At 49.2% G+C, this 21,229-nt stretch overlaps 1 protein-coding gene across 1 annotated transcript in view; it reads right to left on the reverse strand.

Annotated features, from left to right (window-relative positions):
* Positions 1-13,366, reverse strand: part of Podxl (podocalyxin like) — a 41,840-nt gene extending 28,474 nt beyond the window's left edge. Inside the window, exon 1 of the mRNA XM_028781694.1 lies at positions 13,246-13,366. Coding sequence (XP_028637527.1) covers positions 13,246-13,327 — 82 coding nt within the window. The 5' untranslated portion in view covers positions 13,328-13,366. The remainder of the gene's footprint in view (positions 1-13,245) is intronic.
* Positions 13,367-21,229: the final 7,863 nt, after the last annotated feature.

Raw genomic sequence — 21,229 nt, forward strand, 5'->3', positions numbered from 1 at the left:
CATACAGTGCAATTTTCTTTTCATTCCCCTATCATAAAGCCTGCCTACCATCTACCTCTTGTGGCACACACCTTTAGTCCCAGCACTCAGGAGCCAGAGGTAGGCAGATCTCTGACTTCAAGGCCAACCTGGTCTACAGAACAAGTTCTAGGACAGCCAGGGCTATGGAGGATAAAAAAAAGTCTTGTGTCGAAAAAAACTCACAAAGCCTACCTCTTAAACTTAACCACCAAGGTTTGTTTACTAAAGCCTTCTGATATTGGCCAAACACCGCCTTTCTATACCATTCAGACCATTGCTCTATTACTTTGTTTCCCTTGTACATGAGGGGAAGCAGACTCCAGACTCCAGTGGGACTGGCCTCTCAGCCAGGTGAGGAAGCTGGACAGGAACCCTGGCAACCCAGGAGGACCAGAGGACTACACTGTTTCAGCAACACTCGTTCTGACTGCCATGCAGGCACTGTGGTATTGGCTCACTGTGGTGCCGGCTCTTCCCAGCAGAGCGCCTAGTACTTGATCCTGGGCACACTTACAAGTCCAGAGTTAAAGCGCATGCACATTTGGAACCCCACGCTTCCCTTCACAGTTCGGTCAAAAACAACCTCGCTAAATATTTTCCTGAAGGGGCGCGGTATCATTCCCACGCTACCTCCCTGGCCTGTGAACACAGCCAGATGTGTACAGTTTCAAAGTAGACCCTGGAATCCTCTACCAGGGGACAAGCCTCCACTCTTGGCCTGACACAAACAAAGGCATGAAGCCAGAGGGAAGTCCTGCATCCCTAACTGTGGAACAGTCGCCTCTGGGAACCAGATTGAAAGTTCCGTCGGTGAAATGGAGCCTGTGAATTTCCCTGGGAATGACTGCCTTTCATCAGGTGGAAGCCAGGGGTCATGACCACAAGTGACCACAAGTGACCTCAAGTGTAGCTTTCCAGATTTCCCAGCTTTGTGTGTTCTGGGCTGCAGACGTCCCTCTTCCAGGAAAGACACTCATGAGCTTCTGACTGAAGAATAATTCTCACCGTTACACCTTTCCTACCCTTGTGCTTGGGGCATCGTGGTGTGGGGGAAACCATTTTGCTAAGGCTTGGCTTCTTCGGCACCCCAACTAATGCATCCTGAAGCAAAAAATAAAGCGAACATTCCACCGTCCAACTCCCCAGCTGGACCCTGGAGGGGAAAGTGTGACGACCCACCAGAGCACACAAAGCCTGGTCTCCTTTGGGAGTGTGTGAGGAGTGTGCAAACCACGTCAATGGCTCTAACTAAGCCACTCAGGGCTGGCTCCTTTTAAAGCCAAGTTTTAACTCACTGGAGAGTCGGAGCTAGTCTCGGAAGCTTGCTCTCTACAGGTTCAGCCTAGAGCGTGAGCCAAGAATCGAGGCAGCCACTGGAAACCAGATTTCCAGACAGCACATGCTCATTCCTTTAACGGTGTCAAGGTTTAATGACATCACAGAGGACGTGACCGAAGTAAATGCACAGAAATGCATACACAGGACGGGGGGCTGTTTTACAGTTCTACCTTTCCTAGAAATCGAGAGCTACACTGAACGTTCCTTCTGAAGTTTCCCAAGTCCTGGGAAGTGCCAGGCTGTCTCACATCACTTGAGCTTGCTTTTGAAGTTTGGCTTGAGGTAGGTAGGGAAGGTTCCATCCCTCCCCAGTGCACGTGCATGTGCATGCACACACACACACACACACACACACACACACACACACTGCCATCCTCACCTCCATCTCTGCATCTCTTGCATTTCTAGTTTGCTTCTGTGCAAGTAGCTGGAGAGCCCAGATAGAAATCCAAGCCAAGCTTATTCAATGGCTCTCCTGTGTGAAGTCACTCAGGCCAATCTAAAACCAAGGGCTACGACTGGGGAAGTCACTCCTCCCCGACATCCTATTACCCACTCCTATTTGGAAAGTGGAGACATCTGCACACCAAGATTCCTCCATTCCAGAGCGACCAACAGCACAAGGAGGTCCTCAGCTTGTCTCGACATCCCTTTGAGCCTGGTCCCTCCTGGGACAGGGTGATATACCCAGAGTTACCCAGGCAAAGGAACTGGTACCCATCCTTCAGGCTGGGTAAGCCAAGGACAGGCAGTAAGACACTGAGCAGCCAGGGCATGCTGTGGCTAAGCCCACAATGTTCCACAGTCAGTCAGTGGCTAGGTACTTTCATTCTCAATAAAATCCAGGAAATGAAGCTCTGAACACAGCCAGCGACAGGGCACTTGACGTTCATCCATCACACATTGAACTGCGGTTCAATCCTGAGCTCAGATGATTGATCTCTCCTCCTTTCCCCTGCTTACCATGCCCCTCCGCCACATATACCCCCGCAACATACATGTACAGCCCTAGTTGGAATTACAGAGGGCCTGGGGAAGTTGAAGTCATCAGGAATGCAAACCTCTTACCCTTGGCATTATTTTTCCTCTGCATTCACAGTCATATCAGAGCCAGGGGACCCTGGGTACCACTTGATCCCACCCCAACAACTGAGAAATAGACTCTGACTGTGACAGATGGTCAGAGTTGCTTTTCTTTGCCATATATAAACCCTGTGGTCCATCCAATACAGCTATTTATCCTTGACTTGAGACATGAATAGCCCTGGGCTGCCAACCCCAGCTCCTACCTCTTCTAGCTTTTGGACTGATAGGGGAAGGGGCTCATCTGACCCACAATGAGAAGGAGGGAGGCTTCCATGACACTATGGTCAGGCACTCCACTGTGATCCAGTGGTTGGCAGCATCCCAGATTGCACACATGAACAGCAATAGCTATAGTTACAGAAGGCACAGGGAGAGCTGTGGCTGGCATGTCGTTGATTGTCCTAAGGTGTCCTGGAATCCATCACCGTGCATGCTCTGTGAGCATACAGGACAGAACTCTCAGGTTCTGCCAGAGCTTGAGGGAGTAAACTCAGAAAATGTCCTGCAAGTGCCTACCCTCACCCCACCCCAGGAAGCCCAGGGAAAGGAGAACAGACGATGGGGTCCCATCTCCTGCATTTCCTGAGCCACAGCCCTGGTCCTCCGAAGCCTTAGCCCTCTGAAGCCACAAAGCCAGAACCAGGGTGGCCTTACAAGAAGAAGCAAGTGTGGGGTGCTCCTAGTTGCACTGTAACTCAACAGTGCAAGGCAGGGAGACAGGGGACACACTGCACTTTGTTTGCACTCAGGCTGGGGTGGGGACTGAACCTGCTTAAGCAAGGGGTACTCCTTGTCATTGCCACAGTTGAGGGAGTGGCATACGGGACAGCAGCAGCTAGGAAAGCTAATGCCAGCCAGTAGTTCCCTGTGGCTACTGTTTGGCTTAACCAGCTTTACAGCAGGTCTCCATGCTCCAGAATGTCTCTTCCCCTCTGACACTAGGACCTGAGATGCGGGCGGAGGGGGGGAGTTTACAGGAATTGAGATAGGAGGCAAGGGAGGGAAAGTGGAGCCAAGAACAACCAGAAAAGTGTTGGCCAGCAAGGAACTCAAAAGATCAAACACTGGAACTAAGAGTCCACAAACCCAGTGTTTGTTTGTTTGTTTGTTTGTTTGTTTGTTTGTTTGACAAGGTCTCATGCAGATTTGGCTCTCTTCAAACTCTTATGTAGTTAAGGATGACTTTGAACTTCTGATCCTCCTGTCTCACCACCCCAGTGCTGGGATTACAGCCTCTCACAGTCAGGTTGATGCAACACTGGGCTTATGTGACATTGGAGATCAAAGCTAGGGCTGTGTGCCCAGCAAGCTCTCTACCAACTGAACTGCATCCCCACCCCCAACCCTACTCCTTTTAACAGCACTTCCCAAGTCGTCTAAGGAGCCTGCCTGGCCAACACCCAGAGAGTGCTGCAGGCTTAACTTGTTCCCATGTGTGCCTGGTTCAAGTACCTTCATAAGTACATGATTTCCTAGAAAAGTGTGCGTGCGTGTGTGTGCGTGTGTGTATGTGTTTATGTTTGTTTCTTTTGAGACAGGTCTCACTGTATATATATAACCTTGGCTAGCCTAGAACTGGCTATAGAGATCAGACTGGCTTCAAATTCATTGAGATCTGCCTGCCTCTGCCTCCCAAATGCTGGGATTAAAGGCAAGTGCCACCATGCCCCAGCAATATATATGTTCTCTTAAAAAGAGAAACATAATTTCCATTCAGTGCTACAATATATGAGGGGTGCTGGGCTACAGTCAGATCAGTAAGAATGAAAACATGAGACTGTATTTAGAGTCAAGGACAAGGGTGCACGCCTTTAGTTCCAGTGAAGGCATGTGGATCTCTGAGTTTGAGGCCAGCCTGGTCTACACAGCAAGTTCCAGGACAGCCCAAAAAGAGAGACCCTGTCTCAAAAATCTAGAGGGGGATGATAAAGGGAGGAAGGGAGATTGGTTGATTAATTGATTGATTGATTGATTGATTGATTGGCACTGACCCTCAATGAAGGGAAAGAGTGGCATTTCTCCAACTTTGCGTCATGGTTTCTCTTTTATTCATAGGCACACGTATTTAACCAAGCATTCACTGACCAAGCCAGCCTATTAAATCTTGAGGGGCTGCTAGTGCTCTTTGCAAACAGTTTGGTAAGCAGCTTGCCTTGTGCACTGTGAAAGTACACAGTCCCCTATGATGCTTGCCCTGAGTTACCATTTGGGTAAACCGAGGCATGCAATGGGGCCCCGACTGCAATGCTGGGGCACAGAGATCTATGCGAACTTTAAACTGTCTTTCTCCCTTTCTCCCTCTTCTCTGCTTTGTAGGAAGATATCCCCTCCCCTCCCCCACCACCTCAGGCTTTCAGCAGGAGGGTTGCAGCTTCTTAAATCTCCCTTTCCAGCCTCTATCTGCCCCACCCCATCTCCAGAGTAGGAAAATGTGGAGCTGGAAGCCCACCAGCCCAACACCACACCATGCTTAGATGGAAGATGGTATCACTGGAAAGGGAGCTAGATTCTGGGTAGGGTGAGCTGACACCAGGAAGGAAGCTGCTTGGCGGAACTAAAAAGAGAGCTGGCAGACAGATATGCAGCAGGACTGACCAGGGAAACCATCAGCCAACCACATGGACATTTATCCTGGTAGAAGAGGGGCCTTGAGAGCCCAGATCACAACCCTTGAGGGCTCCCAGGGTCAGCACACCTGTGACTTCAGGAAATCCTGCACTGACAATAACACCTAAAGGTGAGAAGAGCACCCACTGCCCAGGGCTGGGGTGGGAAACATTTGGGTGGAGATCACAAAGGTGGGGGCTAGAATCCAGAGCACCTGCTAAGCCAAGTTCCTCTGAACATTCTCACCTGGGATTGTAACTAACCCTCAAGCAGTGGCCTTCCGCAACCTGGCCATGAGATAGTCACCTTGGCCTTGAAGGACAAAGCTTGACTTTATGAAATTACCATGGGTGGAAGACGCCAGGAGTAGGATCTGTTTAATTACATCCCACAACAAGCTAGGACTGTCCCTGAGAAAAGGGACATACTTATGCTTTGCCACACAGTGGACACACCACTTCTGTGACTCTATTTGACCAGCGCTGTTGGGGAATGGGTTCATTACACTGACTGGAAAACAAGGCCAAGGAGCAAATCCAAGGTCACCGGCTAGCAAGTGAGAGGCAAGGTGGAGGCTAAATCCCAAGCCTGTAACTCCAACATCTGTGACATTGTATCAACATTGTATCGGGATGTCTCCGTTTACCTTTCTCTGGCCGTAAGACATCTTTCTCATAGGAACCTCCATACAGAACAGACAAATGCAGTTACGCTCAATGGATAGACACAAACCTGGCCCCCAGATGAAAACGCTAAGAAAACTCTTAGTTTTCTTTCAGGTATACTCCCCAAGCTCTTGGTAGCCCCTAGGTAGCTCCCCAGAGCACCTCTACCAGGCTTGTAAGTCATTGGTCCCAGGTGTTTCTCATCTCCCAACACAAAGACCCTAGGGGGCGCTCTCCTAATCTTTTGGCATTTTGTCAATCCCGGTTCTTCTGAAGCCACAGATGTGCCTACCTAAGTGCAGTGTGGTGCGGGACTCCTAAGAGGATGTTGTCCTCTGCCTATACATGCATCCATGGAAACATGAGGGGAAGCAGTGTGTATGTGTGTGGTGTGGTGTATGTCTGAGTGTGTACTCTTCTCATGTACATGCATGCAGAGATATTTCGATTTTATCCTGAGGCCATGGCAGGAACCCAGGTCCTCCCCTATGCCTGCTCTACAGCTCATGGGAAATTTCAGGGCAACTGGCTCAGTGGCCTAGCTGAGGGCAGAGGAGCCTGGATCGGGAAAACTGGTTTCTCTGCCTTAAAAGGTACTTCTCCCTCAATACCCCACACCTAGACTCTCCAAACTGCAGACTGCACCGAGGTCAGAGGCATCAAAGCCTCAGGCCATGGAGAAACCAATTAACTCTCTTTCCCTTCTGCAGGGTTGGACCCTGATGTGTCAGGGAAAGGAGGGCTGACTAAAGCCACAAGCAGCTTGAGGCGTCCACAAGCAAGCACTCCAGGGGAACTCGCCAGGCACCTATCCCAGTATCCACCTCTGCTTCTTTATAACTTAACTAACTATTTTGGGTCAAATAAAAGTTACTCTTTCTGAAGTAAAGCATTCTTTCCTGAATCTCTTGCTGTTAGATATCAGTGTGTGATTAAGTTCAGTTCAGTAAAATGCTCTTGGGAAAGTCATGCATAGTTTTGGGTAGATACCTTCAAAGGAGGAGAAGCTAAGATGTTATTCTTCCTTTTGTCCTGACAGGTGGAATCCTATCATGAACCATAGGTCTGTGAGCTAATGAGGGCAGAACCGACACTGCAATACTCTGAACCTCCAATACGAGAACAATTTAACTTATCGTAGATGCTGTCTCCACTAAAGGACTTTTAGAGTGAGGACCACACAGCCACACGGGAGACCTGAGGCTGCTGAGCTCCTGTGACTCTCCTCCTGGGAGACTCCCTGTTTCGGTTCATGATCACTTGTCTCTTTCTCCATGATCCCTGGCCAGCTCCTGCCTGCCACCTCCACCATTCTGGACTCAGGTCAGGAGTGGAGGGTACAGAGCTGGCACACAAGACTCGCTCGCTCAGCAAGTATTTATTGAACATCTACTATGGGCCAGGGACTTCTCTAGAGGCTGTGGCTACAGTACTAACAAAAGTTTCTGACCTCATGATACAGTGTAGCACAATGTTTCTCAACCTTCCTAACACAGCAACCCCTTAGCCCAGTTCCTCACGTTGTGGTGACCTCTCCCACCATAAAATTTTCTTTGTTGCTACTTCATAAGTGTAATTTTGCTACTGTTATGAATCATAATATCTGACATGCAGGATATCTGATATGTAACCCCTTTTAAAGGGTCATGACCCGCAGGTTGGAAATCGCTGGTCTAGCAGGAGAGCGAGAGCGAGAGCGAAAGTGAGAGAGAGCGAGAGAGAGCGAGAGAGAGCGAGAGAGAGCGAGAGAGAGCGAGAGAGAGCGAGAGAGAGAGAGAGAGAGAGAGAGAGAGAGATGCAATGGGAGAGAGCATCAAAGACAAGGAAATGGGGTTGGGTTATGTGTCCTGGAAAGCTCTCTCAAGAAGGTGACACTTGGGCAAGGTGTGGGTCAGTTTGAAGAATTCTTGTCTAGCATGTATGGAGCCTGTACACTCAACCTCCAGCACTGTGTAAACTGTTGGTCACGGTGATACACACCCAGAGGTGGAGGCAGGAGAATAAGAATCAAGCTTACATGGGGGAGGTTCCGGGCCAGCTGGAGTTCTGTGAAACTGTCTAAAAAAAAATAAAAGAAGTTTTGAAGTGGGAAGCAGGAGCCTGAGAATGTTTGAGGAAAGACGTGGTTAGGTGACCGACTGTAATTCCTTGTGCCTCAACTTCCCTTCTCTGGAATGAACAGAAATAGAGATTACCCAGTGGCAACCTTGTGCTCTCCCAGCTTTAGCCTCTGTGACACTAGTGGGGGCGTTCTCAGAGAGCAGCAGGGGCATCCAGTCAGACAAAGTCTCAAGAGACTTGCAGCTCAGACTAAGTTCTGTGGGTTTGAGCTCCATAGTGGAGGCCTCAGACGTTGGTTGAGTACTTACGGATCACAGAATGTCTGGGACTTGTCACAGTATTGCCCTGTCTACCCTGACCAGTCAGTTCAAGGTTTGAACTCACACAGCTATAGGCCCCTAGTTGTCCCAAAGCCCCCAGGGGCCTGGTTTTTGAGGGGGGCCTCCCGCACCCCAACGTGGGCCTGAATGCAAGACTAGGTCAGCCACTCCTCACAATTCTCTACCCTTGGGTTGAGGCAAGTAGCTTTCCGGCTATGACAATTGGCGGACGGGGTGCCACCCTGCACCCTGGCCCTAGGGAAATGTGAGGTGGCTGACCTGAGGGGGATGACGGTACAAAGGAAGAGAGAGGGTGGTGGTGGTGGTATGTGCTGAGAGGGTAGGGACCGAAGAAGGAAAGGAAGAGCTGGTGGTTCAGAGGCCAACGCAGTGACTATATTGGTGGGCCTATGCCTCAGATTCGGGGAGGTGAGGATTAGAAAATTATTAGTGAGGCCACTCTTCCCATGACCACTTCTTTGACCAACTGTTTATTACGGGTACTGGCTGGACATTGTGGATGCTATAGGAACTCTCAGGCCCGTTGACATACACAATCACAACTCAAGGTGCCAGCTTTGTGACTCTACTCTGAGGTTCTGTCTGGCCAGATAACACCAAGCTTCAGTTACCTTAATGGCAGACAGGAGGGGACAGATTTGGTTAAAGGTTACATTTGTCAATCTTTACTAAATTCCTCCAGTCCCCAGAAGAGAAACGACACCAAAAAGGCCGAATTCAGTTCGACAGCCACATACACCTGTACACAGCTGTCTCTTGCCAAGCCCTTGGGAAAACCCAGAAAGAGACAATGTCCCCTCCTTCTTGGTCTACACCTCTCATCTGAAAAGTAAGTGAGTTCTAGCAGGTGAGTCCCAGGTGGCTCTCAGCCCTGAGATTCTATCTTAGAACAGTTATGCAGAGATGGTATAGAAACTATCCTTGGGCAATTGGATTCCGTTATTTACATTTTTTTTTTAGTTTGAGATGGGGTCTCCTGTAGCCTAGGCCGACCTAGAACTTACTATTCTCCCTCTCTTCATCCACATCTCAAACACTAGGATTACAGGTGTGCACCTATGGTCACTCTCTGTGGTACTGGGGATTGGACGCAGGAGTCTGTGTATTCTAGACAAGTGTTCTGCCACTTGAACTCCATCCCCAGTTCCTGGATCCCACTTTGAGTAAGTAGTGGGCTTCTGCCAAAAGGAGCCCTATCTCAAGCATTGCTGCCAATGAGAAAGAAGCTCCTTAAAATGCTTTGCTTTTTGAGACAGGGTCTCACGTATCTCAGGCTGACCTCCAGTTTCCTATGAAACCAATGTTTTTCAACTCTGATAGCCCTGTGTCAGCCTCCCAAGTGCTTGACTTGTGCCGCTGTGCTGGGTTTATTCAGTGCTAGCAGCTGAACTGAGAGTTCAAGTATGTCTCCATCCCATAATGTATCTTTTGAGTAGATTATTTTCTTGAAAGGTTTATTTTTTTGTTTGTCTTGGAGACATGGTCCCACTATGTAGCCAGCCTGGGACTCAGAGATCCCCTCACTTCTGAATGCTAGGCCTAAGGACATGTTCCATCTGGCTTTGAAGTCTTTACTTCAAGAACATTCTTAGGCTTCTGTGGGCCCTGGAGTCACGATCCCAGATCTGACACTTCCATGGATCTTTCACAGCCTCGCAAGTGGATGGAGACACACGACAGAAAGATTTGTCCCACAGTGTTTCTGGGAACAGGCTGTGACAGGAAACCCTACCTACCAGCTGAGCTCCTTGCCCTGCCTCAGACATTCTGGGCACAAATAAGAATAGAGCCCAGAGCTGAAAGTCATCCCAACCCTAGGTCTGCTGGGTTTCCAGGCCAGCTCAGGCGGGTAAGCAGAGCAACTTCACCCTGTCTCCAGCTGTGGAGAGCAGCACTGGCTGGAGCAGAGACGGGTTCCTAGTACACAGCTGGAAAAGGAGTCCACTATAGACATCGATGCCCAGGAGCCAAGCTGCTGGGATTCCTTCCCTTTCAGGTCAACAGCACATGCTCAGCACAACATTCGAGTTCTCTAAGGGATCTACGCGTGGAGAGGTATGGAGAGGCACAGCAGGCTATGGAGCCCAACAGGGCTCCACAGGCTCAAGAGATAACCCATTCAGCAGCCTCCTCCCCAGGGAACTCTAACCCCATGATGCCTCCCCACTCAGCTTCCAAAGGTAGTCTCCTCCTTGTGGAAGGAGGGGTCCCAGGAAGACAGGCAGACTCTCAGGTGATCTTCACCTGAGTCTAACACTCCACACACACAGTGTGACCTCCGGAGGACTTTAAATTGCTGGTCTCTGTCCCACCCCAGGAGGCCACACCCCATCTGAAGCCTCTGTGCCTTTTAGCAACTGCTGCTGATAGTCCGGCTACCTCAGAGTGAATCCTGTCAGAAAACCCCTGCCCCCCTCCCCACTTCTGGAACCTTCCCTTCAACCTAGGGGCTGGTTCCCTCCCCTTATAGAATTCCTCACAGAGCCCATCTCAAACTCCCTAGAGTTGGCTCCCATCCCCCAGCCTGCATTTTTTCCTACACCTTACAATTCATCCTAGCTTAGTGACCCTAGGAAGAGCTCTCCCACCTCCTGCGGATCCTTTTTTTACTTTAAAAATCTCCATACGAAAACACTCCAGGCAGCTCTTCACAGCCCACACTGGGCTCATTAAGACAGCCTCCCTTTGCCTGTAGGAAGCAGTCACACAACGACTGCCACTCGATAACATCAGCAGAATCCCGATGCTCGCTCAGGCTGTCTCAAGCCCATCAAGTGTCCAATACACCCATTCAGTTCAGCTGCTGATACTGTTGAGTTGGCTACAATGTTAAACCTGTTGCCCTTACTGTTGCTTCATCAGATGAGGACAACCTTCGAAGCAGGTTTGTGATCACTTCAGTAGGAAGTTGAAGTTTGGAAAGTACACTACCTCATCTACAGGCACACAAGTGTGGGGCCCAGTCTGAGATGGTGTCAACCCACCTTTCTCCTGCCAGGGGTTTATTCATCAAATGGCCATCAGCTGGAAAGGACTAAATCAGTCTCTCTTTTCATCAGCCAAGGTACATGGAAGCCAAGACATCTACAGCAGTGGAAACAGAGGTCCCCTTCTGTCCCTCCATTCTACTTTACAGATAGGAAAGTGGAGTGCAAAGGTCTGACTTGCCCTGTGGGCAAAGGAAAAGCCCAGAAAGGATCCTAGGATAAAGGTTGTTTACCTCCAGGGTGTGCTCAAGTCACCAGCTTAGGAGGAAAGCTGGAGACCTGTCCGGATAATTCCTTTGTTACAGAGACCAGCACTGTAAGCCTACTGTTTTGCATCTCATCACAAAATTCCACTAACAAAGGTGGGGCTGAGGAAGGTTTTCATCAGCCACTAAGGAGCTGGCCTAGAGGGAAGTGTAAAACCACCACAACCCAATCCCAGGTTTGCCTCCTAAGCCATTTTTGCCCTGGATATGATTCACCAACATCATAATCAGTTTGCTGTCCTCGTCATCAATGTGACCATTCCTCCTTGTCACCAAACACTGTCAAAGAACATCTCTATATTGCCACACACTGTAAATATGATATTTCGGGGTTTGGGTATCGGGGCTCAGTGATGCTAAGACACTTGCTGCTTGGAACAAGGCCAGGTTTTTAGACACATTTGTTCACACTTATTGCTCTCTGACTAAGAACTGTCCCTGCGGTATAGTCTGGAGAGGGCTTCTCAGCAGACATGGTTCCTAGATAGTTCTCAGGTGCCAGGCAAGAACCTTGATGTCCAGGGACCAGGCTGGGAGCAGTTCACTAATGGCTTTGAGGCGTCTCCCTTCCTCTGTAAGACCAGAATCACTGCGGGCTAGCTAGCCCATATGGCTTTTGAATGATACTGGGGGTCGCCCTCCAAATGACTGCATGTGAAGACGCACCAAGAAGTTGTCAAGGCACTCCGCAAATTTGTCATCCCTTCTGATCACGTCAACTGTAGACTGTGGCTCTCCAAGCTCTTCTCATCTTCCTCGAATTGTACCCCTCCTCAAGGGACACAGCCCTTCCCCCCAGGCCACCCACCGGAGGCTTAAACCTCCTTTCCCTGAGCATCAGCCCTCACCACCCTGCCATCTCTCATTGTTCCCCCAACACCAACTCCCACAATCCCAGAGTCCCGTCTGGGCGGTTACCACAGTACTTCTGACCCTGGAAAGCCTCCCCTCGGTACTTTCTCCCTGCAGCTACCTGCTCAGGAAGGATTGGCTACTCGGTTTATGAGATATGCCTCTCTCCTGGGCTGAGTCTCTCAGCTGTTTGGCAGGGACTTTGGGACACCTGCTCTGATTACGTTTACAGACACTGCCTGACCTCTTAAACAGAAAGTAGCATTCCACCTTCAGAAAAAAGATAATGGGACTGCCTCCAAGCTGGGACTGATGGGAGATGGTACGCCTAAGACACAGTTCAAACCTCATTTGTGAAAGAAGTTTCTTGTTTACACAAAGGGGTGGGAGGGGCCCACCATCCTAGCCATGGTCTGAGAAAGGATCAGGTCCTGTGGCAACAAGAAGGCAAGGTCCCCACTGCACCAGACTGCGACCGTTGAAGGAGCACTTACTCCACCTGTCCCGGGACAGACTTAAGAAAAAGCGCCCGGACAAGAAGCACGCTGCGCTCGTGAGCACTTAGAGGTTTACTGCTTCAGGGGCTCCTTCTTGTCCTCCCTGCCAGTCGCTTTGCTTAGTTTCAATGACCTCTCAATACAGTCTCTGGTTGCCCCAAACACGAGAAAGAGAAATCGCATTCTGGTGATCCCGAGGCAATCTAGGACCTCCCAACAACCCAAAGTTTTCCCCCTTTCTCCAGAGAACCCACCAAGTTGCCCCTTTACAACGTCACAGGCTCCGGCTCACTCCACACCAGGGAAGACTAGGGGTAAATCCACGATCTGGCTCAGCACCTGCAGCGTTCTCCAATTTGGAGGGGGCGTGGATGGTGCCAAGGTCAGGACTCTGCGTGCGGCCACGCGGGAGAGGCTGCAAGCGGTCCGACCACGCGGTGTAGCTGGCTTCCCAGGAACCCCACCAGGCTCGGGGCGGAGGGGAATGACCAAGGGTCCCGGCAGAGCCGCGTTTGTCTACTCACCAGGATCCTCGGAGAGAGATGGAGGCGACAGTAGCAGCACCAGCTGCAGTAGCAGCGCGGAGAGCGCCAGAGTGGGGCGCATGGTTGGCCTCGCCCGGGGACTCAGAGCAGGTGGCTGCGGCGCTGGCGCAGGGTCGCGCGTCTGGACGGCGGGAGCGTCGGCGCCGCTCGGGGAGGCCTGGCGACAGCCGCGAACTCCGGAGTCGCGATCCAGAGGCTCCCCCTGCCTGCCGCAGAGCTGGTCTAGGACGCGGAGCCAGCAGCGAGGAGCGAAGGTGGCTGTGGCCCGGGCGGTGTCTGCGCGGCTGCGGCCCCGCGCACGTTGCTGCGATGACTCCCGCCCCGTCCCGTCCGCGCTGGCCTCCGCCCCCTCCCCCAGGAGCTCGCCCGCAGCGGCGGCGGGGTCGGGCGGGGCGGCGGCTGGGCGGGCGCTGGGCTGCGAACAATAAGCAGAGAAGGAAACTCCGCCCTGGAGCGCGGCGGGCGGGGGAGCAGGGGCTGGCGGTCCCGGGCAATGTGTGTGTGTGTGTGTGTGTGTGTGTGTGTGTGTGCGCGCGCGCGCGCGCCTGCAGATCTGTGCCCATGCTGTGCGCGCGCCAGGGACCCTGTCAGACAATCGGTCCCTGCCACCGATGTCCTAGGCATTGCTTTTGCTTGGGATCAGCCGGGATCCTCCATAATGCTGCGGCCCTTACACGGAGGCACAGATCCCCAGTCTGGAAGTTCCGCTAAGAACCGACCCTTCCAGGCCCCCAAACCTCAGCGCCTTCTGCGGCAGAGCCAAGGACGCAAGTCCCCTACCTAGCAGGTGCCTGGATTTCGTGCAATCCCCAAGCAAGTCTGTGCTCTGGGATGAGCCCCGTACCATCTGAACGGAGTTTTTCTTAACCTCTCCCACCGCTGTACAAATGGACGTGACTCTTAAGGCAAAATTTTCAGCGCTTAATTCGTGCGCGTCTGTGTTCTAAGTGATTCGCTTGCTCTTCACGGCAGTCATATTTTTAAGCCTCGTTTTGCAGACAGGAAAATAGAGCTTTTTTTAAAAAAAAGAAGGTTTAAAAAGTTGTTTAAGATCCATTACGTGGTAAACAGCAGCCCTGCCCCTAAGACTAATATGGAAAAATACTTTGCACAGTGCCCATAATACTGCAATTACTCCATAAAAATTAATATTACTGAATAAAAAGCAGCAATGGAGATTTAAGGGCTTCGGAAATCCAACTTGGGCTCAAAACCTAGTTGTGCTAAATATCACTCTATATGCTTCGATTCTTTTCATACGAAAAACAGGGCTAATAACACTTCCAACAACTGCTGAGACACTTGCTTGGGAGAAGCACTTAGCGTAGGGCCAGGATCTTGGACAGCCTTGATGAAAGAAGTAGCCTTCGCTCCTGAGAAATGCGTAGACCTGAGGTGGGAGATCGGAATTGGAGAATCTCATAAAACCGAGTTTACTCTGTGAAAGAACAAAGAAGCTCGCATCCTATTCACCCCAGTTTGGGGGCCTTTGCGGGCTGCAGACTCTATGGAGTCCAGTGCAAAGGTGGCACCTCATAGGCGCCGGGATAACAGAGCTGAAGAGGGAGGGGAGGCTAACACCAAAGGGAGATGGCGAAAAATTGTCACACGTGACTCCTGGGTTGCTAATCGGGAGTCTTTCTGTCAGATGAGGCTAAGTGGAGAGATAGTTCTCGGGTGCCAAGGGCAGTGGACCTTGTGAACCTCTCAAGTGGGCTGCGCCCAGCATCATGGTGAAGTTACTTAGAAAGCGCAAGAGCGGGGTCGGGGTGTCTTTGCAGTGGGCCTCAAGTTTGGGAAGAGCTTTCTGGCTGTTTTCACTAGGAAGTTTCTGCATGATCATTCTGGTGTGGTTTTCCACGACGCGTATGAGAAAGACAGAGGGTGTTCCCTGTGAACACGCCAGGATGGTGTGTGTGTGTGTGTGTGTTTAATGGTCTTTTTTTTTTTTTAGCGCTGTTCTCCTCAACTTTAATCCCAAGAAAAGGCTTGCTTCTCAAACCAAGCAATACTTTTTCACAACAGAGGTTGAAAATTGTATTTTGTATGTGCCCCAAGTTAATCCATGCCTTTGCCTTCAGCGAATCAACTTCTATACAAACTCAAAAAATAGTCAATATTAATTTTGTGGATAGAGTTTGGGACATTTTAAATTCATTTGAATTTGAAATTCATTTTAAAGTTCCTGATTGGCCTCATTATCAAATCACACATTGTTAAAAAATGACAGCAGATATCGAGACTTAAGAAGTGGGGTACTCTTTGCAGTAAAAACTGCAAAGTCAGAATTATGATTTCCAATTTCCAGTATCTGACAGGACCCCCAGTTTACTTAGCATGGAACTTCCAGAATGAGGCCAACAGAAAGTGCTCTGCTCAGCTGGACTGAAGCCCTGACTGAGTCTGCACAGTGAGCCTGCTGGCCTGGAACCCAAGACTGTAACTGCAATGCAATGCCCTTTACTGATGCTTGTCCCCCATATGTTGGCTACTAGTATCCATGTTCTCTCTCTCTCTCTCTCTCTCTCTCTCTCTCTCTCTCTCTCTGTCTCTCTCTCTCTCTCTCTCTCTCTCTCTGTGTGTGTGTGTGTGTGTGTATGTGTGTGAGACCAAACCCATGGCCTTGTGCATGCTAAGCAAGCAGTCTATCATTGAGCTACAATCCAGCCCATCCCCCTAGTAGATTTAAACCTCTTAACATGATCTTCCATGTCTACTTTTCACTTCCTCAGAGAAGCCAGAACAGCAGCACAACTATATAACTATATATATATTTTTATTTATAGTGTGTGTGTATGCATATATATTTGCTAATCTACTGATGCAGACATGCATGCCAGCTTGGAACCATAACATGAGGAGCCTATAGCATAAGGTTTAAAATTGTGTTCTTGTCCCTGTCAGTCCCTCCCTGTTAGGAGCAATTTGACAATGCAACTGACCACATCCCTGAATGCAGACCTGGTAAACCCTCTTGATCCCCATCCTGAAAGACTTTGATCCTTATTCACAATGTCTATTGAAGTAGGACAGACCCTGTCTGTTACACCGCCTACTAAGACGTAATACGCTCACTTGGCACCTCAGTGCTCTGTACCTGCATAAAGGACCAGGGACGCCTGTGTAAAGGACCATGTAAACGCTTACATGGACTTTCTAACCCTGGGCCAGAGTGGTGTTCCATTTATCTTGAAATGCAGGACCCGGAAGATAGCGCCTTATCCAAAGAAAGTGCACACAGGTAAACAGATGAAGATGTGCTTGGATTTTATCATAAAAACTGCACTTTATTCTTGACTGCCAAGTTTTGTAATTCTATGGATTTCCACTGGGGCTTAAATTATTCACCTCACTCCAAAGTCATGCCCAGCATGTTATTACTTAACCGCGTCTACTGTAACAGGCGGTGTGCCAGACATTATGCACTGGGCTGAGAATCCAAACACAGGCAGCATAGCATCCTCTCTCTTCGGGGAGAAGTGATACCTGTACACAAACATGGGTAGCAGGTGGTAAAATCCATGTGAGCAGGAGAGAACAAGGCACACAGCTCAGGTTAGGGAAGGCTCCAGGAGGAGGGGTGTGGGACTCTGGTTAGGTCTCCAAGAGAAGGAAAGGTGGAGCATTTCAGGAGACAGTGGAGAGAGGTCAAGGTGAGCCTGGGAGCTGAGATCTGCAGGGACACCCCCAACCCCCAAGAGGAAAACAATTTTGCAGAGTGTTAGGGCCTCATAGTATTGAAGTGACTACAGCTAATATCTTTGAGACAATGACCAACTTTCCATGCAAAATCAATCATTCTAGCTCCAGCATACTTAGAATGGGTGAGCAGATGTAACCTCAAGGGGACCACAGCATAACGTGAAGCCAGTTCAATGAATTCAAACACTAGAGACAGGAATGCGGTGAAGGTCCTAAACAGGAGGTATTTGGGAAACATAGGCTGTAGGCTTGGTGTAGTGGCAGTGTCTGTGGAGCACTGTGGCATAAAGGCATGACTGGGTTCTAGACATCTGCTGGTTACTAGGTGGGCTATCTGAGGGCAAAGGTTGTTAGGGGCGGGGAGAGTGAAAGCATTCCTGAAATAGAAGAGATAAGGGGGGGGGGAAGAAGCAGATTTGGGAGAAGAAATGTCTAGTCACAAGATGTGTTGCCTCTAAAGACTTGTGACACACTCAGAGTCATATCTGGAGGTCCCATTTGTGGCACTGGAGCTCAGACAGAGGTCAGGACCAAGAGCAGCCATAGGAGGGTCGTCAGGGTACAGGTGGAGTTGAGGCAGGACTGATGGGGTTGTACTCGGGATAGTTTCACTGGAGATGCGAAAAGACTGAGGCAGAGTTTGTAAAAGATCCACTTTCACAGCAGGGCTGCAGAAGCGGGGAGGGGTTGAGGAGAATGCACCCCTGAGTTACTAAGCCAAAAACAAAAACAAAAAAAAATGGAGGGGGGAGAAGGAGTCATCCAAGTCACCTGCTGTAAGTGCTGAGACTGGCTGACAGAATCTGGCAATGCAAAAGCCACTGTGGTTTCCATTAAGTAGAATGAATTGTCAAGGAGGGGCTGAGCGGAGGACAGGAACTAAGGACTATTGTAGATGGGGGTCGGGGGTGGCAGACTGTGGAGCCAAGGGAAGGCTTATGAGCTGTGTAATCTTAAAGTTAGAGAAACTTCCATGAATATGATCTAGGCAGAAGGAGCTAGCTTAAAAGGAGAAGCTAGAAGAAGCGCAGACAGTGAGATTCATCATAAGCCAAAGAACTTCATTGCTAAAGGTTTGGAGTTGAGGGCTGGGGAGATGGCTCAGTGGGAAAGGACCTGAGTTAAAATCTCTCCATCCCCCTTCCCCACGAACCAAAAGATAAAAACAAACAAACAAACAAACAAACAAAAAACATGTAAAGCTGGGTGTAATAGCATCAGTCTTTAATCAAAAAGCTTCTAGATCAAAATGAGAGGTCAAGACAAGAAAGTCCCCAGAAATCTGGGGATCAGTGAACCTGTGGGAATCATTCCACATTGAAAATCCTATCTCAAGATGGTAGGTGAGGTTTGACATCCAAGACTGTCCATTAGCCTCCATATACACTCTGTGACATGCATGTGCTAGAACTTGAGCAGACACACACACACCACAGACACACACACACCCCACAGACACACACACCACAGACACACACACACACCACAGACAGACACACACACACCACAGACACACACACAAGCAAGATTTGGGAAAAAGTGTTGTTTTGAGACACTGTCTAGCATAGCAGATGGGGAGCTATATCTTGGATTGAGTCAGTCCAGAATTTTATCCTCTGGCTTGGTGGTCATAGATTCGTCTTAACCTCTATAACCCAGTATCTTCCTCTATAAAATGAACTTCAACCCACAGAATCCCGTTGTTGGGGTGGGGGGCTTGGTTTGTGGATATTTTTGCATCCACAGAAGAGACGCCTCAATCTCTGCTTTGTTCCTGAAGTATTCGTTTCCTCTTACAAGCCTGAGTCTAGGGTCACAAAAGCCTAAAATGCTATACCCTGGAGTGACAGGTGAGAGATAATGATGATGCTAATCTCAAGCCAAAATTACAGGTTACAAAATCTCCTTGCACCTGCCCTCTTCTCAGATGAAACAGAGATATGTACTCAGTGTCCCAGAATTCCTACGCCTCATATTTGGACAAAGCCTAAGGCTCGCCTATGTTAGGGGTCACTGGACCTGAAGTCTTCTTCGCCCACAGGAAGAAGCACTGAGGCCCAGAAAGCTCAGACAACATCCTCACGCATGTAACATGCAAACAAAGAAGGTTCCAGAAACAGTCTATCCCTCCAGCTACTGTTTTAACAGGCTGCTCCAAACCGTTTCTCGATGTTAGCCTCATCCATACACCTGTGTCTCACAATTTGGAAAGTCTCAGATCCCCTGGTAGGGACAGAAGAGTTATGTCATGGTGACAGAAGTAGAGGAGTTGGAAGAAAAGACACCCAAGCGTCAGCTTTACCTCAGTCCCCAACCTGCTTCCCAGGCTCACTCCTCCTCAGTCCTCCTGCAATAAAACCAGCATGTAGTTAATTTCCTCCACTCCGGAGTCCGACCAGGCCTGAAACCTGCACCTGGGTAATACTGAACAGAACTTGGTTTGTATTCTGCAAATGGTTTTCCACATATCATTGTCCTGGCATGATTACATCCTTATAAACCCAGAAGGGCAAATGGATTGTCATTGTTCCATTTTCCAGTTGAGGAGATGAAAACTTATTTCCCTAGCACTGACCTGAAGGTATATGAAGTTATGGCTTTGTTCTGTGATTTTGGAGGTTGACACACTTGCCCTATTTCTCCAGTGAGCTTCAAACCCCATAAGGACAGAGCTGTTGTATCTGGCCTGACATTTGTCTCTCACCTCTCTCTGCTTTTCCTCCACCTGAGCCCAGAGTCTTAGGCCCCCGAATTCAGTGAGATCATGTTCCCCATCCGTTCAGATGCCTCTGTTTCATGTTGTCTAAATTCCCTAAGTTGGCTTTCAAGGCCTTCCCAATTCTGGTCTAACTTTCTCTCCTTCTCTCCCACTGTCAGAGAGGTCTCTTACACTAGATTCCACACACCTGCATACTGGCAGGTCTTTGCAGGTAATGCTTCTTGTCCCCAGAGTTAGCTTACTTCCCACAGTTTGTGCACTTGGAGGATCAGGCATCATGTTGTGATCTGGCCTCTGCCCTTCAGATGAGAATTAACCATTTTCTCCTCTTCTTGCCTAATTCACTGTCTGAATGAATGGTTTCTGTGACAAACTTCAGTTCTTTCTGTGAGAGCGAGGACCTCCCTTTATCTGCTTGCTCTCTTGGTGTGCACAACGTCTGGTATACTGTAAGTGCCCAAGAGTTGAACAAGTGGAATTCCTGACGCCGAGCAATTTACAAAGAAGATAAGTTTTTGTTTGTTTCAGCTCCCAGGATGGAGGCTAGGTGCTGGAATTCTCTTGGCGAGAGTCTTTTCACTGTATCATAAGGGAGTTAAGGGTACCACATGGTGAGACATAGCAGGCAAGCTAGTTAAAGCTTGCTGTTTTCTACTCAAACTACTTTCCAGATAACTCATTTACCTATGAATCCATTCGTGATGACACAGTCCTCATGATCCAATCACCTCCTAAAGGTCCCACCTCTTGGTACTGCTGCACTGGGAACCAAGTTTCTAGCACAGGAAATTTAAGCGATCCCACAAATGACACTTGACAGTCAATGATAAAAAACAAACAAACAAACAAACAAAATGAAACAAACAACAACAAAAAACAATATAACATCTGTGACCAAATACCCTACAGAAACAGCCTACAGGAGCAAAGATTTACTTTGGCTCACAGGTTCAGAGAGCTCTGTCCCTTGGTTGCCTGGGCAGACATCATGGCAGTGTGAGTGTGTTGTTTCTCATGGTGGACAGGAAACGCTAATAGAGCCAGGAAATGGTGACCACGTAGAATCCTCAGGCTTGCCTCCAATGTCCTAATTCCTCAAGCTAGGCATCTTTCTTAAGTTTTCACTGCTTCCCGTATTGCACCTGGGGACCAGTAGCTCAGCTATGAGCCTGTGACATACTACACATTCCTAACAGCTGCAGTTTATTGGTTTTCGCTGAATGTGCCGGGGCTGAGCCAGATTAAAACCTGGATAGCCAACTCCAAATCTTCACAGCCAATCCATGAAGCAGGTACTGTTGTTAATCCCGATTTCTGGGTAAGGATTTTAAGACTCTCGGAGGAGTTAAATGGCTTGCCTAAAATCCAGTAGCTGTTAAATAGCAGGGTTGGAATTAACCCTGCCAGCTTCACTTCTAAACCCCTCACTGTTCAGACAGTGAGAGCATGGGGTATAACCACAACGTGAGATTTATTGTGCTATAATTTTGCCTGCTGAGTCTCATAAACACGGTTAAAGATGAAATCTCTGCCCTTAGGAGC

Source organism: Grammomys surdaster, unplaced genomic scaffold (assembly GCF_004785775.1).
Source record: "Grammomys surdaster isolate TR1022 unplaced genomic scaffold, NIH_TR_1.0 514, whole genome shotgun sequence".
NCBI lineage: Eukaryota > Metazoa > Chordata > Mammalia > Rodentia > Muridae > Grammomys > Grammomys surdaster.